This window comes from Apis cerana, linkage group LG14 (assembly GCF_029169275.1).
Source record: "Apis cerana isolate GH-2021 linkage group LG14, AcerK_1.0, whole genome shotgun sequence".
Lineage (NCBI taxonomy): Eukaryota > Metazoa > Arthropoda > Insecta > Hymenoptera > Apidae > Apis > Apis cerana.
In genome coordinates, this window is record NC_083865.1 from 8,421,963 (window position 1) to 8,438,186 (window position 16,224).

At 44.1% G+C, this 16,224-nt stretch overlaps 1 protein-coding gene across 22 annotated transcripts in view; it reads left to right on the forward strand.

Annotated features, from left to right (window-relative positions):
• LOC107998655 (potassium voltage-gated channel subfamily H member 6) overlaps window positions 1-16,224 on the forward strand; it is a 108,340-nt gene that overhangs the window by 40,397 nt on the left and 51,719 nt on the right. For 20 of the 22 annotated variants that reach the window (XM_062084549.1, XM_062084544.1, XM_062084534.1 and 17 more), the window contains 5 exons: window positions 6,534-6,720; window positions 7,886-8,054; window positions 9,264-9,332; window positions 11,215-11,339; window positions 11,431-11,511. In XM_062084549.1, the coding sequence (XP_061940533.1) occupies window positions 6,534-6,720; window positions 7,886-8,054; window positions 9,264-9,332; window positions 11,215-11,339; window positions 11,431-11,511 (631 nt within the window). The remainder of the gene's footprint in view (window positions 1-6,533; window positions 6,721-7,885; window positions 8,055-9,263; window positions 9,333-11,214; window positions 11,340-11,430; window positions 11,512-16,224) is intronic. The other 2 variants (XM_062084538.1, XM_062084557.1) reach the window with 1 other exon arrangement.

Here is a 16,224-nt window from a genome sequence, read left to right on the forward strand (position 1 = left end):
AGAAGAATGATAATTCGTGGAGGGATATGAAGATTTGAAATTTTCTAGTGAAGATCTTTCGATCTTTCTTTGTCGTACTATTTTAAGATTTTTCTTTTTATCGATTCTTTTAGTCGTACAAAATTTACATTACTCTTGGATTATTTCTTTCTCCTGGATGAATCGAATTGCGATCGATGAGATCGCCAAGATTTCTAATAATTAATCGAGAAACGAGGGAACAAACTATAGATATCTCAGTTATTTTCCTTTAACGAGTTACTTTCTATCGACGAATCGTCCAATCTTTCCTTCCTCGTAAATTTCGAACGACTTTGACTTCGAAACGCTGCTTTGGACATTACTTTATTAAGTCCATCCAAATTCTTTTTTCTTTATCACGGACAGATCAACAACAATAATAACAATAATAACAGTAATCACGCTTGCTCGAAAACTACGAACCAATATCCCCTCGTACAACAAATTGAGTCGATCCATCGACTGATTAATCGAGCACGGAAGCTTGACAATTCAAAGTTGGCCACTGATTGCACAAAGTCGGTGGCGAAGCGCGACGCCATTAGCTCGGAGGTTCGGAAAGAAAGTTTAGCTGTCTCTCCCCGGTTGATTAAGGGATAGTGGAAGGTTGGTTAAAGCTGTACAACGACAAAGAGGAATGTCCCGGTTTCGCTTCAAGGTGAGCCGCAAGTTGAACACGCGATCCTGAGAGACTGTCAGGTGTTTAAGAAGCAAGGTTATCCGTAAACCCGGAAACGCGTTTCGCATTCGAACCGCCTTCCATTATTATCCCTCCCCTCCCTGACCTAACCTGGTGAACTTTGATTTAACGCATCCCCAAGGATTTTAACGAGCAAGAGACAATACTTCCATACGCGCCCCCTCAAATTTATGGATAAATAGGGAAGGAGTGGGAGAGAGTTTTGGAAGGTCTGGAAGTTTGGAAGAAGTAAAACTTGGTTTAGAAGAGGAAATTTCTTTTATTCGTTCGTCTTGTTCTGGAAACTCGTCTCTTTATTGCGTTTTATTTCGGGGTTGATAAACGAGACTGAAAAAATGAGAAAAGATTCACGATTCATTGAACGAAAATACGAAAGAGAAGAATCATAGAATTAATTAGAGAAATTATCTAATTACGAGATAGGATGTTAATTAAGCCCATTGTGCAACTCGTGTATTTATAATTGTTTCAACACGAAATTCGACTTTACGTTTTTTCGAAAAGTACGAAAAGTACGACATAACGAAGAATCCAATTCGTTTCTTTCTTCTTTCTTTCTTTTTTCTTTTTTTCGAACGACCACAGCACAGCCTGAAATAAGATTTGCCCCGTTTACACGTTTAATCCTCTTACAGAAAAGAAAGAAAAAAAAGATTTCTCGTTATTTATGATCTCTTATGTAGCGTCGAAACAATTCCGTTTTCAAAAGCAAAGCGAAAAGAAGCTATTCACCGGTTTATTCCTTTTGAGGGGGGGGGAAAAAAAGAAACAAAAAAAAAAGAAAATTCTCCCCGAAAGGGAGAACACGCATCTCTACGCGTTGAATCTTTCACCTTCACGGGAGAGGAGAGAGATATAACGGTGTCGCGTGAATAAACAGAGAGCTGTGAATGAACAGGTTGAATAAGAAGGAAAAGGAAAAGGCGCGAAGGAGATGAATGAGGGGCCGGTCGCTTTAATCGCCCTGCAGATTTTTATCTCGCGTTAAGAAGCGTGCGTGACGATAATACGCGACTGGAAAGTTGCATTAACCTCGTAACCCGCCAATGTGTCCGAATAACGAATCTGGACCAAGAAACTCGACGAGATATAACGCGTTTCCTCCAAACCTTTTCTTCTTCTTTTCTTTTTTCTTTCCTTTCGAAAAAGACTAGATTAATCTCGATCGGACGGAACTAAACATCTTTTCGATCTCTCGTTTACGGAGAGAATTAATTTAGGGCTACGATATTTCGAAGTATAAAGCTGATGATTCACGCGGTGTATCTGCGAGCCAATGTTGACTTTTAAACCCCTTCGAAGGGGCTGAGGTTGAGAGCAGTTTCTTGTTCCTCGAGATTGGGGAGAGACGTTGTGTTGTTCCGTTTTCCAAGAATCCTCGAAAGGGGAGAAATTGAAGAAATCCAGGTCTTAGTTTCGAAAAGTTACGCCCGATCTTGTAATTGGAGACAGACGTAGAGGGAATTTCGTTTAAGAAATTTGACGGGAGGATGGTATATAAATTGGAATTAGGCAAACGGTATCGCGGCGTTTAATCATGGGACGGTTTGAATTATTATTCGCCCGCCAAAGTTGCAAGTTTGGAGAGAAACATTGGGCGCTTTTGCGCTTCAGCTGTGAACGTAGTATCGTAATTCGTATCGGTGAGCATTATTAATCGTTATAATTCAAAGATGTAAGTCGGTCGCTGGCAAGTTGGGTCGAGTGGTTGGCTACCAAATATCGTTTCACTTTTAATTTATTTCCTTCTCGCTGGCTCCTCTTTCCGAGAGACAGACGTAGCATGGAGATAAATCGGATTAAAACGAGCAAATTGATGGAGTCGAAGTCTGCGTCGTAAGAATATTATAAATTGCTGTGAATTTGCGCGAATTGAAAAATATTATATTTAACCGGTGCCCCTGTTGTCGCCACTCTCGTTATTTATTCCTTCGTCGCTCCAAATTCTTTTCTTTCCTTTTTCTCGAACCTCTTGCTCCGATCCTTCTTTCTAGCCAGCAATGCTTTCCTTTATCGTCGCAATTGCCTTCTCTCGTAATCCCGTTACGACCTTACGTTTTAACACTTTTGTATCTATTGAAATTCCTCCGTTTTGGAATTCCACGCAGGTTCGATTCTCAGCCTATCGGAATCGATAGAATCGCTCTTCGGAATATAAGAAACTTTTTCCAAGTTAAAATTTCATCGAGTATATGGAATATATATATATACTCAAATAAGTATTTCTCCAGGGATGTTCACAACGTTCTCGAAAACTATCTCGCTAAAATATGTTTTCCAATAATCATAGGTTACGAAGGGATTTTAGAAAAAGTCGATACCCTTTAAAACAAAGCTGTAATTAAAAGGAAGCTCGCAATTGTTTGCGCAACTTAGGAATTGTGATAGAAATCGGAGAAGGACAACGATTCTTGGGTAAACGGAACGCGCTAGTTTCCTATCGAGCCGCATTATGGTTGTTTCTTTTTTCTTTTCTTCTCTTTCCTTTTTTTTTCTTTTTCTCTCATAGAGGCCTTGGCGTGTCCGCACGCACCAGTCGATTCGAAGCGGTATTCTCGCTCGGCTTCTGGTTATATAGAGAGAGATTGTGAAATGGTATTTGCCGGGTTAAAGTAATTTCATCCACGGAACGCGAATAAAAAATTATCGGGCCATGCATCGCGGGGAGGGGTTTTTCTCCAGTTAAAATCCGTCGTAAAAGGGTGAAAGTAAGAAACAGTAATGCGTTTCCACCAGTGCTAAGAGAAGGGGGAGGGAGGGGGGAGGAAGGAGGAAATCGCCGCATAATGAAATTCATCGGTGAGCGCAAGCGTGGGATTATTAATTATTCAAGCTTTGGTCGTATTAGCGTCGAGGTTTAACAGTTTAAAATTCATAAAGAATTCAGATGCGTTGCAGGAAATAAGCGGAATGAAACTCGCGGATCGCGTTTTATACGAAATCGCGTTTGCATGCGATTTCGTTCCCGAGCTTCGTTGCAAATTCTTTCAACGCATTATCGGTTGGGACGAGTCTAAGGAGGAGGAGGAGGAGGTGTAAAGGAGGCGAAAATTGTGCAATTGCGTTGATTCTCTCGTTCTCTTTTTCTCGCGACGATCGAAACGAATATTTTAACCACGACCTCGGACGATCCGTTTAATATCCGATTCAAAGGAGTAAAGAAATATATATATATATATTATATATCCTTCGTTTCAACCTTCGATTAAATTATTCTCTTTGATCCATCCGATGAAAACATCGCAAAACGATCGCTTTTCAAAAACATTCTTATTCTTTCTCTTATATCGAGTTTCCAACTGCGAAACGATGACGTGAGATTATTTGTCGCTAATTTTATTTATTCGTTTATTTCGAGATCAAAGTATTATCGCAACTGCTCTAATCAAATTAGAGCCTTCCTCGATCGAGAACCATCGTAAACGAATCATATCCAAGAAGGGAGCGATTTACCACTTTTTCGACACGTAAATTCCTTGAAACCACCCCCCAACAATGGCGTGCAAACGCCGCAAGGCAAAGTTGCGCCGTTGAAAAGAGGGGTTGAGCCGGGGGTGTGGAAAAAAAGCGGTAGTCCATTATGTGGATCTATTTGTATTAGGAAATCACTCTGTCAACACAGGGGATCGATGCCAGGGTTGGCCGAGGTTGGTCGTTGGTGAACGCAGAGAGAAAATCTAACGCGTTTTTGAACGCGTCAATCTCGATCGCGTTTCGGGGCGAGGGAAAACGTCGCAGCGTTCGTTAAATCGCGATCAACGCATTGCGCAACCGTGTGAAATAAACATGGAAGGAAACGTCACCGGTGACCAAGTCTAAAATTCTGCAAAGATTCTGGTAAATAATCTCTCGAGATAATTTAAACAAGCATCGCGAGACGAACGTCCAAAACGTCGGCCAACTTTTGACAATCGTTTCGCGATCGCCTTTGATGTACCTCTGTCCTACACCTTTTTCTTCTTTTTCCAACGCACGAAACGAACAGTCGTGAGACTCGAAGACTCGCGACTTCCTCTAACGGAATTAACCGTATCCCCGTTTCCATCCCCTCGGTGCATACAAATGGCTGTTGCAGACACGGTTCTGGAGAGAGAGAAGGAGAGAGAGAGAGAGAGAGAAAGGGAGAGGTTGATTCGTTCCACCCTTGTGAAATATGTATGCCAACGGATATATCGTTACGGGAAAAGAAAGAGGAGAGAGAGAGAGAGAGAGAGAGTTCCACGCGAGGGAAATTCTCATTACGCGTTCGAAATGGTTGGAAATGTTCCAAACGAAACTACCCTGAACTTGTCCCCGCTGTGAACAACCGAGCCAATACAACCGCTCTCTTCCTATCCATTTTCGAATGGAGGTTGCAATCGGCCGGGACGAAAATTTTTCCAGACACCGGGTCGATACGCACACACACACCGAAATTTCCGACGAATTAAACACACTCTTCCGGGTTAACGCTGTTGTTCCGCTGCTGCAATCGGATCTGCCCCTTTTCGTGCCCAATTATCGGAGATTTCCCATCAAATGGAGGATCGCGTTTTCGTTGGCCGCAGGAAACTTTGGGATCGAAAAACGAACAACGATCGTCGAGTCGACAATTTCGAAGGCGTCGTCGAAGCGAAACTTTGGCGAGGGTGTATCGAGATAAGGTTTGGAAATTTGGAGAAAAAGGCGGAAGAAGTGTCGCGCGTCGACGGGAACGTTTTTTCCCCTTCCGTTCCGAGGGATTGCGTTGCGCGAGTCGAGGCATCACGGTTCGAGGTTAACAAAACAAAGTTCAAAGTTTGTTCAAAGTTGTCGCGTATGTATAACGCGCGGTGTCCCCCTCCTCCTCCTCCCTGCCCCCGTGTGTATCGCGCTGCGCCCCCGTCAATTTTCGTATCGATTGCCAAGTCTGACCTAACACTGACACACTTCACTCGCCAAGTCTGACCTCTGCCACCGTATCGATCGTAATCTCACGATTTCTACGATTCACGGAACACGTACAACACTTTCGCCATTTTCGAGACAGCCACGAGGTACACACGACCGAGAGAGAAATTTATTATGTTCTTTAATGGGGGGAGAAGACGGGAGGGCGAATAAAGACCGCGACGACGATAAAATTGTTAAAATCGATCGTTAAACGTTGAAGGAGAAGCAAGGATCGAGCAAGGGGAAAATGTCGAACGTTTCTCGCGTACAACGAAGAGATGTTAACGCGTTGTTCCTTTTTTGGCGGAGAGAATATGGATCTTGGGATGCGCGTTGATGCAACCGTACACTCGATTTCAGAATTGCATTTCCTTTTCTTGATAGAATTTCTTTGGAAATGCATCGCTCCAGAAGGAATTCGAGGAGGAATTCGCTTGGTATTTACGATCAAAGAATAGGAGTATCGTTGGATTCGTTTCTTAATAAGAAGGAAATCTAAGGGAGAAATTAGCTCGCGATAACCCGGTAACTCGGTATCGAGATTGGAAATTTCGAAGGACGTTTCTCCGCCCTTCCCTCTCGTTGATGAAAATCGAACTTTGAGAACTACGTGAGTGGAATGCACGCTTCGATTTTGTTATCACTTTGGAGAGGGCGTAGCTTTGAGGGATGAATACATTCGAATATATTCTATTTCGGTGGAGCTATGCTCGATAAAGTTTCGTTTCCAGTGAAATATTTCCCATGCTTTTCTTTCTTTTTTTTTTATATCGGATTAAAGTGGCCGAAGAAATTATCCACTCCGTCCAACGAAAAGGTATTTCTGGTATCTTTTAATGGTTAATCGGGCATCGAGCGAGTGTTCCATTCATCTAATGGAAGGATCGTCTGTATTTTCCAGCCCACTAACATGTGGTTCACCTACAATGATGGAATCTTGGGGTCCTGGGAGGACTGGCACACCCCCGCCTGCTCTTCCACCCCCTCCAGCTGGGAGCAACAATGGTGGTGCAACGTCTGCAGCAACCGCAACCGTTGCACAGCCCAGCACAACCGCGCCGATTGCCAGCCCGGAAGGGGTGAGCGACGTAAGTGGTAAAAGCAGAAAGAGAAAATTTCAAATATCCCCACGAAGAAAATTATTCTTCGACCTCTCTCTCTTCCCCCTCCCCTTTTCATCGTCACAAAATTATCTCGATCTCGTACTCCGAAACTCATCGCAAAGCGAAACAACGATCGAATCGAATTGGTTTAACGCGGAAAAAGAGAGAAAAAGAACGGTATCGGTCTATAACGGAGAATAAAAGAAAAGTCGTTGGTATATAATACAGTAGGCTCGAAACGCGCAACGCGAAATGCAAGGTTACGACATCGTGCAAAGGTCGGACTAATGGCGCATACCTAAGTTGCACAATCGGAGCGGGAGTCGTCGGGGGGCGTCGGGGATGAAACCACCCGTCGCGCCAACTCCTTCCATCCATTTCAATTTCACAAGCATCCATCCAACGGTGGGAGGTGACGGACGTTGGTCGCGCTATCGAACCGTGCTAACCGAATCGCCGGGATCATTCCCCATTCCCACGAGCATCCGCCAATTTTCACACACCCTCCCATCCCCCACTTCCTCTGCCTCCTCTCCTCCTCCTCCTCCTTCGTCCTCGCCCCCCTTCATCGTCCTCCGCGCTTTTAGAAATTTTTATAACGAACGTTGGAAATCTCGTTTCCACGGGGCGCGATGAAGTGGAAGAAACGAAGAAAAACGACGATGCGCGCAATACGTGCACCCTCGTTAACCACCGCTCGCCCGATACGTTTCGCGAGCCTTAGCCTTAAACCTTAGCCCTCAACCCCGAAGGCCTCTCCCTCTCCCCTCCCTCCCTTACTCCTCCGGGTAAATTCAGCCTGATCGCGTGCACCCGCTTCAAAACACGTCCGGTATCGATCGTGTCGCAGGAGTGTACGCGATGCTAACGATATTCCAGCCGGGTTGTCACGTGAAACGGAAGTCCGAGTCAAGGGTAGAGCTATCTACGTGTGACCAACTCCCCTTTCTCTCTCTCTCTATATATATATATAAAATACACGTACATCGCGTTTCCAATTTCGCGTTGTTGCTGTTGGAAAATTTGATTTCACGGCACCGATTGGAAGTAAAGGTAAGAGGAGAAGGTGAAGAAAGAGATACACGACTCGTCCATTATTTTCTTTCTCTCTCTTCTTTTTTCTCCCCTTTCTTTCGTTCGCGTTTTCCAGGTCTCCCAAAAGTCTGGGATTTGGGAGGGGGCGAACTTCTCGGCGGCTGGTGGCGCGGAGGGACCTTCCCGAAGCGTGTCGCATGCGGCCAGCTTGGACGCGATCTCGAGGAGGGCGGTGAAACCGGATACGGCGAGGGTGCCGTGTCGCAGCCTCACCTGCAGCGTTTGTAAGTAACTGAACGTACACCCCCCACCCCTCCCCCCTCCCCGTTGCTCGTTCGCTCGTTTCCTGTTTTCAGTTTCTCTTTCTTCTTCTTCCGCCCCCCTCCCTCTCCCTCTCTCTCTCTCTCTCTCTCTCTCTTGGGATTCCGTGGTATTGCCTATTGACATGTCAGCTCGAGCTTTTTTTCTCTGTGGAACGGCGGCTTTCCTCTTTTTTTTCTTTTTTTTATAAACGACGGTCGACGACGTTTTCTTTTTTAGGTGTTGCATTATTCGCCCCGCCCGTGTCCCAAACCCCCCCTATCCTCCTGTGAGCGACACGGGACGACAGGGGCGACACGGGTTCGCTTTCGAGCCACGATCGCGATCGTGGTCGCGACCGAGATCGTGGGGGAGGGGAGGGGGGGGCCCGAGAGCGTAGATATACATATATATATATATATATATATGTATATCTATTCGTTTCGCTCGTTTCGCTTTCGCAGAGAACGTGTATGCGTGCGTGTTTGTGTATTTGTGTGCGTGCGTGTGTGCAAACGCCTCGAATGCGGATGCAGCTATTGCGGCGAAATTGCAATTAACGATGTACAACGTAATAGTGTCGCATGCGATGTTCCGTACTCCCCGATTGTTGACAGATAGTTGCCGTGCGTGCCGAGCTTTGCGAGAAAGCTTTCGCGTGACGGAGTTTGTCACGAAGCTTCTTCGCTTCGGATCGAATCTAGCGTGTAGCGTGTAAAGGAAACGGAACGTTTGGTATCGAGAATTTTTTTTTCACGATACGAAAACGAGCGAACGACGAATTTAATTCGATCGTGGATTCGTGTATCATCTCGCACGGATGTTAGAGAGAGAGAAAAAAAAAGAAAGAAAGCGAATGAAACTTTTCTATCTGTCAACTGTCGAGAAAAGCTGAGGGAACGTCGAAAGAACGTGTTCCACGGCCGAGCGTTGTTGCGCCTCGGTAAAACGGCGCGAGTTGGCGCTCGTTGACCGAGCGCAACCCCCTGTTACTACCCTCGAAGTGAGCGTCGATGGAACGCCGCGTTATCCATCGATCAATCCCCCCTCCCCACCCTTTGAATCCCACCCTGAATTATTTAGGCGCGATTATCCCACCTGGCCCTCCGTTCGGATCAGGCGTGACCCTCGATCAAAAAAAAACGAAAACAATATAAAAATCCAAAAGTCAAACAACAGTGAACGTATTTTAGTAGCGGGCCGAGGGAGCGAACACGTCACCCTCGAGCGACGACCAGCGACAGTCGATAATCTCACGGAAGGTAAAACAGGATGGTGCAGCCCGTCTGCAACCCCTTTTCGTTTTTTCTTTTTAACCGACCGAGCGCCGGCGAGTTTGCACCCCTTTTACAACTTACCAAGCGCTTGCGGCTTCTCTTTTTTTTGGTCATGAGCTTTTTCCACAGATAACGTAACCGTTGTCCGACTCAGCTTTCATAGGCCTGTTTTCTATACTGCCTCCATTATGTATTACTATACATATATATATACCGCTCTTATTTACTCGTTTACATTCTCTCTGTCTCTCCACGTCACACCCGTCAAACTCTCTCTCTCTCTCTCCTTTCGTCTTTTTTTTTCTTTAGCAAAGCATCACCTTCCAACCCTCACCTCCTCCTCCTCCCCATTTCTCTCTTCTTCTCTCGTGTACCACTTGTACTGTTTACAAGACGAGCACCGTAGCATCGCTCGGTCAGCCATTTTGTACTCCCGCGCCGCGAAATTTAGAGGTTCAAGTTCCATTGAAAAGATTCTCTGAAACGAAATGAATCGTAATCGTTTACGCGGAGGATGGTGGCGAAGCGCGAGGACGAATCCTTGCCGAGGCGGGATTATCCATGGAGAGAATTTATGGAGTACGAAAGGCTGATCGAAGCATGGGAGCTAACGAACTTGTTAATTACGCTTTTTTATCACGCGATGGGGCAAAGAAATTGGCTGAATTTCTTTTTTTTTCTTTTCTTTTCTTTTCTCTTTACACGGCTTTCTATTCATCCTCCCTTTCTTCTCCATTCAAACGAATTATATCGTTCGATTCCCGGATAAGTTTTTTTCCTGTACATTATATTGGGAAATGATCTAGAGGAGGGAGATCACAGTCGACTACAACGTGTCATTGTACAAATCATCGTGTTAGAATAAAGATTTCCCGCTACTTCCCTGTCTTTATGTGTATCTATACATGTCTATATACATATATATTATAAATATATATATATATACACACACACATACATATCATCTTGCAGAAAGTAGAAATTATCGCATCGTCATCTCTATATGAATAATTACACGGTCATTTTTTATCAATTAAACTATCAATTTCTTTCACAGGTATGCAGCTTTTAGTGCAGAATTGACTAACCCAATAACGAACACACTATTTCAACGCTTTTAGAACGAGATATAGGCTCGGTTGTTTCGTTTTCCTTATATTTTTTTCGTTCACTTGTTTTCGCCTTATTTTCTTCTTATTCCGCAAATATACCGTGCGTAGGCTCTGTATCTTTTCCACCATTCTCTTCTTTTAGTTTTCTCTGTTTTATCTCTTTCTTTATACACTACAGTAATGAAACCTTTCGTTGGAACCGTTATTATCTTTCTCTTTTTTTGTAAAATAGACGACAATTTATCATTCGAGACTTATATCTGTGTGCTTACTACTATTTTGGAATAGTATTTTAGAAATAGTGAGTGTCGTTGTAATTGATTTGATTAGCAAGAAAGACTTTGTTCAGGCGTTAACATCGATAAGCGAGTTTGATTCACGCCATTCTTCCTCTTCAGATCTGTACAATATCCGTTTTTTTTCTTAGACCCGATCGATTTTTCTTTTTTCTTCTTTCTTTCTTTCTTTCTTTCTTTCTTAAAGCTTTGATAAATAACCAGAAAAAAAAGAGATTGTATTGTGCACCGAAGTTTGGCAAATTATTACGCGCGAACATACATACAGATTAGTACAGCCAGATCTATCACCGTTGCCAATAATTTTTTCCGAGACACCGTTGGATAGTTTTGATTTTAATCGAGCCTGTATTTCACACAGTATAGTTTTGACAATAGGATAATCGAATATATCGTGAAACACACACGGCACGAATAATTCGCATTTCCCTCTACTGATGCCGATATTTCTGTTTCTAGCAACTAAACATTCGAAAATCTTTCCCGGCGTTGCGTCCGAAAGTGACTTGCAAAAATGGCGGATGTCCAAAGACCGGAAGTCGCCATCCCTCAGCCAGATGGGGCCAGATTCCATCAAACACAAAGTGAGCAAACCGATCCGATCTGTTTTAAATTTTTCGAAAAGAAGGAAAAAATAGATCGTCGACCTTAATTATTCGTTTTCATCTGTTGCAGTTCTCCTTGCAGGACAACGGGTCCGCGAAATACTTCCAAGGAGCCATGCACACGTCGAACATGGGAGAAAAGGTAGCCCAGGTAAGCCACGATTTCCGCAAGGAAATTCCAATGGGATTTCTCTCTCGGTCGTCAGCTGGTCGGATTGAGTTTGGAAAGCCGTGAAAACGGATTATCGAAAAGTTGGGTTAAAGTCAGCCACGAGATGGTGCGAATTTATATGCAAACCCTCGCTGTTTTGGAACTTTGCTCGAGGAGGGGAGCATTCTCGCCGAGGACGAGTTCCTTCGACTTGTGTAATAAACGCCACGTTGTCTTGGGATGCGAGTTTTTCCGAGGAGAGAGAAAATTCTGATTCGGACGAAAAAATTTCTTCGTCGTCCTTTAATCTCTTCCCTTCTTCTTTTTTCTGCCCGCGTCCTTCCCGAGGCGGCAGAATTATCGTTCACCGTTCATCGTTCACCCCTGGGAAAACTTTTAATCCTTTTTGGAGTTTTGGAAGTCGTGCATTGGATGGAAAAATTTTCCTAAAGTAAGAAGGATGTTTCTTCGAAAGTAAATCTTTTCCTGGCTGGTTTTTCTTCTTTGTAGAGGTTTATCGAGAAGAGAGTTTTCTTATTCAGGGAAAGACGAAATCGTCCGAGACGTTCTACACCTTTCGTTCCAGCGATCCCCTTTATTGCGGAATATTTTCGAAAGTTTAGCGTTATTCGATTATTCGCCCGCAAGCTACGCTGCCCTATTCCACCTCGTGGCCTCGTTTGATCGACATGCACCACGTCCATCTCCCAGGCGACCGCATATAGTCGTCCGGCATATCTCATCTTGCATCACTGAAAATGGACGATCTCCATTTTTATCTTTCGCGATCGAACCCCCTTTCACCTCCCTTTCACGGTGAAATTTCTAAATATTCGTGTAGACTGCGAGCATCGGTGCACCGGTTAATTCTAACGTAGAATATAGAAATAACGACTCGTTTTCGAAAACGAGCCGGGTCCGAATCGAGGATCCGTTTGAAGGAACGCTTTATCCGCGTTGGCGGGGACGGTGTAAAGGACGGTATAAATAGCGAGAAGATAATGTTGGATTATATCTATCTGCCAAGAAATTTGGTTTCGCAGAGGAGAAATGGGGGAATTCTATGTAGGTCATTTAAAATGCTTGATGTACCCTTGCGTTGTTTTATCGATCACGTGCAATGCATATATTACCTTTTATACATCCTACTACCTGTTTTCTCCGATAAACATCTATATTTATTCTTGGGGAGGGGGAGGGTGAAGGAATGAATATTTTATAATATACCAAACGTGTTGTGTTATTTCAAAAAAAAAAAAAAAAAAAAGGAAAGAAAGAAGAAGGAGAAGGAAAAGGGAGGAAAGAAAAACGCACGGCGGAACACAAGTTATTTTTCCGAGGAAAAATACTGACCCAGTATTTCGCTATTTATAGTTTCTAGGTCTCGTAGAAGAGCGATACAGTTGTTTCGAACGAAATTCACAGCATTGTTGCCAATCATGTGGCAGAGTGGTATAGAGACGTTTATCATGACACCCCGTGGTAACGCGGCCCCGGCTGGCGCCAATCAGTCTGCGCCGCAGTCACCGGGGGCGGGAATACCCCGCACTCTGGATTTCCACAAATTGATGCCGATTTTATGCCGTGATACCGTTACCTCGCTTCTCGAAAAATTTCCTTCCGTCGTTTCCCTCCATCCGTTGGCAATTCCACGTGGAAAAAAGAAACGAGTCCAACGAGTCTGAAAAATATCGTAGACGCGATCTTTTCCCGGATAAGATTTGAATTAAAGGCGAGAGCAAGATAAAAAGAAAAAAAAAACAAACGACACGAGAAGATGGAATCTCTCGATTTAAAAAATTAAATACGATTGTTGTATAAAAATTTAAACGTTGTTTAAATGGGATGTATCGTTCGAAATTATTCCACCGTCTGTCTTAATTAATATTGGATGATCCGGTTGAATCCTCGTCGAGGAACGAGAGAGGTGACGGATTCTATAAAAATCGATATCTTCGGGGGGGGGGCGACAGGTTGCCGAATAATTTATAACTCTCGTGGCAGGAGAGGAGGGAGGGAGAGGAGTTGACTCTCGCATAACTCCTCTGTGAATAAAGATTTCCGTCGGCGGGAGTTCTCGTTGTCGACGACGAACAAGTGCCGACATATACTTTGCACGCTCTCGTCATTGGCTTTCTCCTCGGCCGAGGATCGGATGGATGGATGGATGGATGGATGGATGGATAGAGAGAAGCCCACTCGATCGGTCTCTCCTTAGGGACCGCCGGCCTTTAAACATTTCCCTTGTTTGAAATACCGGCGACGCCTCGTAGCCGACACGCTTATCGACTTGTAGAGGGTCAAATGTCGTCTCGAGACTTTCAACTCGTCGTGGAGAAAGAGCTCGTTCGACACGAATAACACGTTTGGCACGTATTTACAAGCACGTATTAAAGTGATAAACTTGATTCACCCGTTTATAGATCATGAAAATAGAGCAAAACACTCGATGTGTTTCGATGATTTTCCTGGGGGGGAGGAGGGTTTCGACGCGTACAACGGTTTAAGCTAATTTCACAACGTTACGATCGACGTGGAATCTTTCCGTCATCCCCTTAACCGAGTTTCGCAAACTTTTTTCGTGCATACGAAACTGGCGGACTGACTCTTTCGTAATCGATACGTATGGCCGCAGTTACGGCCAATTTTATCGCTCTGAGCGATGCGACGAGACTTAGGAAAGGGAACTTATCATTGATGAAAGATGGCGAGTGCTCGAATACAGGCTAATTCGAAAAATATTGCAACATTACGTCTTTCCAAGTAGACCAATTATCATGACAAATTTCTATCTTTCTTTCTTCTATCACGCGTATAAAATGAAAAAAGGGGGGACTTTTCCCTTTCTTGGAAAATTCTTGCAACCCCTTTCCTCGAAATCGCTTCCCACTTTATCGGGATTTTAATAATACTTATTAATGGCATCAATTTGCCGCGATACTCCTCCTCACGTTCCTTCGTGAAACTTTGATTCGATCGATGCGCGGACGGCGTTCGTGCAGACGGGCGACCGATCCGAATTCGAAATGCGGAATCGGTTTCTTCTTTCCCTCGACGACATTCAATCGGTCAAGCTCATCATCGTTGGCGAAGCTATTTACATCGGGCGGGCTCGAAGCCGCCAATATCGATAACCGATACTGCGCCTCTTTTCCCCGTCACAGGCCTCGAGCAACGTTGTTACCACGATGTCGCGGAAACTATTACGGTGGATTAAAGACACGCCTATTGTTGCCGGCGACAAAGGGTTCCCCGATCTTCGGGAATTCCTTTAATAACCGCAGAAACAATCCCATTTGTCCCGTTGTTGAAAATTATTCGTCGAGTCGAAGAGAAAGCGAAATCGGCGTATCGCAAAGTTTTTAAGTAATTAAAAAAAAGGGACGAGACGATGCAATTCCATCGATTTGTGGGAGAACGTTTACGCATGTGATGTCTGTAAATTTTTCTCTCCTCATTTTTAAACATCGCGAGGAAGGAGAAGAGATTTTCTTTTTTTTACGAATATTGAAAATTTTGGAAATTGTTATATTTCCGATCGAGATTGCAAAGATTCTTAGAAAAAGGTTAAATTATTCAATCGGCGCGTATTTTGCACAAGATTTTGCATAAAGAAAAATGTTACACGCTTCGTTGCGTCGAATAATCGAAGCGTGTAATGGGATAATCGCGCGTTTCTTTGTAAAAAAAAGAAAAAAGTAAGAAAAATAACCCCTTAAACCGCGTTTGCTATCCCTGAACCGTAAAAAATTGTCCGCGAAATTTAAAAGCTGGATTAATTAACCGGAGATATTATCGTGTAATTACATCACTCTGGATAAGGATTGTCTCGAGTTAAAAAGCGAGTTACAACATCGAATATTCCTGTGACAATGAAATAGCAATAAAGTGTGTAACAACAAGGAAGAGGCGAAAGCCAAATCCTTCTAATCGAAGAAGAAAAGATGTTCCTCTTACCGACGAGTGAAAGGACAGTGGAACGAACGTTGCATTAATCGGACGACGGAGAAAAGAAATGTTCCAGAAACAGTTAAAACGGTATCCCGTAAAATAATAAAAATAATTGTTCCAAAAAACGAAGAAGAAGAAGAAGAAGAAGAAAAAAAGGCTGCGACAAATTTCCAACGAAAAGACACCAATCTATATTAAGATCTCTGAGCATCGCTGGCCAAAACGACGAAGAATCTCGATAAAACGAGAAAAATCCCAATATCCGAGAGAAAAAGCAAAAGAAAAAGAAGAAGGAGGAAGAAGAGGGGAGAGGAGAAACGGAGGGGAAGAGAAACAAAGACAAAAAGAGGTATCGTAAAGAGGGGAGAGAGAGAAAGCGAGGCGATCCCGGAAGAAAGACACGGACGAGCGAGGGTGAAAGACGGATACACCGACGAGCGGTAAAAGAGAGAGGGGTATGGTATATAGCGTTGATGGAAGAGAGAGGGAGCGATGGCGGAGGAAGGTGTGCTCGAGGGACGAGGCAAAGGAGGGGTGGTTGGCAGAGGCTCGCCGATAGAAGGCGCTATTGTCAGTGTCGCAGTATCCCCCGTCCTGCCCGGCAGGTTACACCGTCGCCACTCCGTCCACCATCGTCCCTGAAGGAACGCAGAGAGCACATGTAAACGGTGAATTAATAAGACTGCAAAAAAGGCCGGGCTGCGCGTGAACGCGTGTTCCACGATCGAAGCGTGGCCGATCATCGTTTCTCGTCCAACGAAT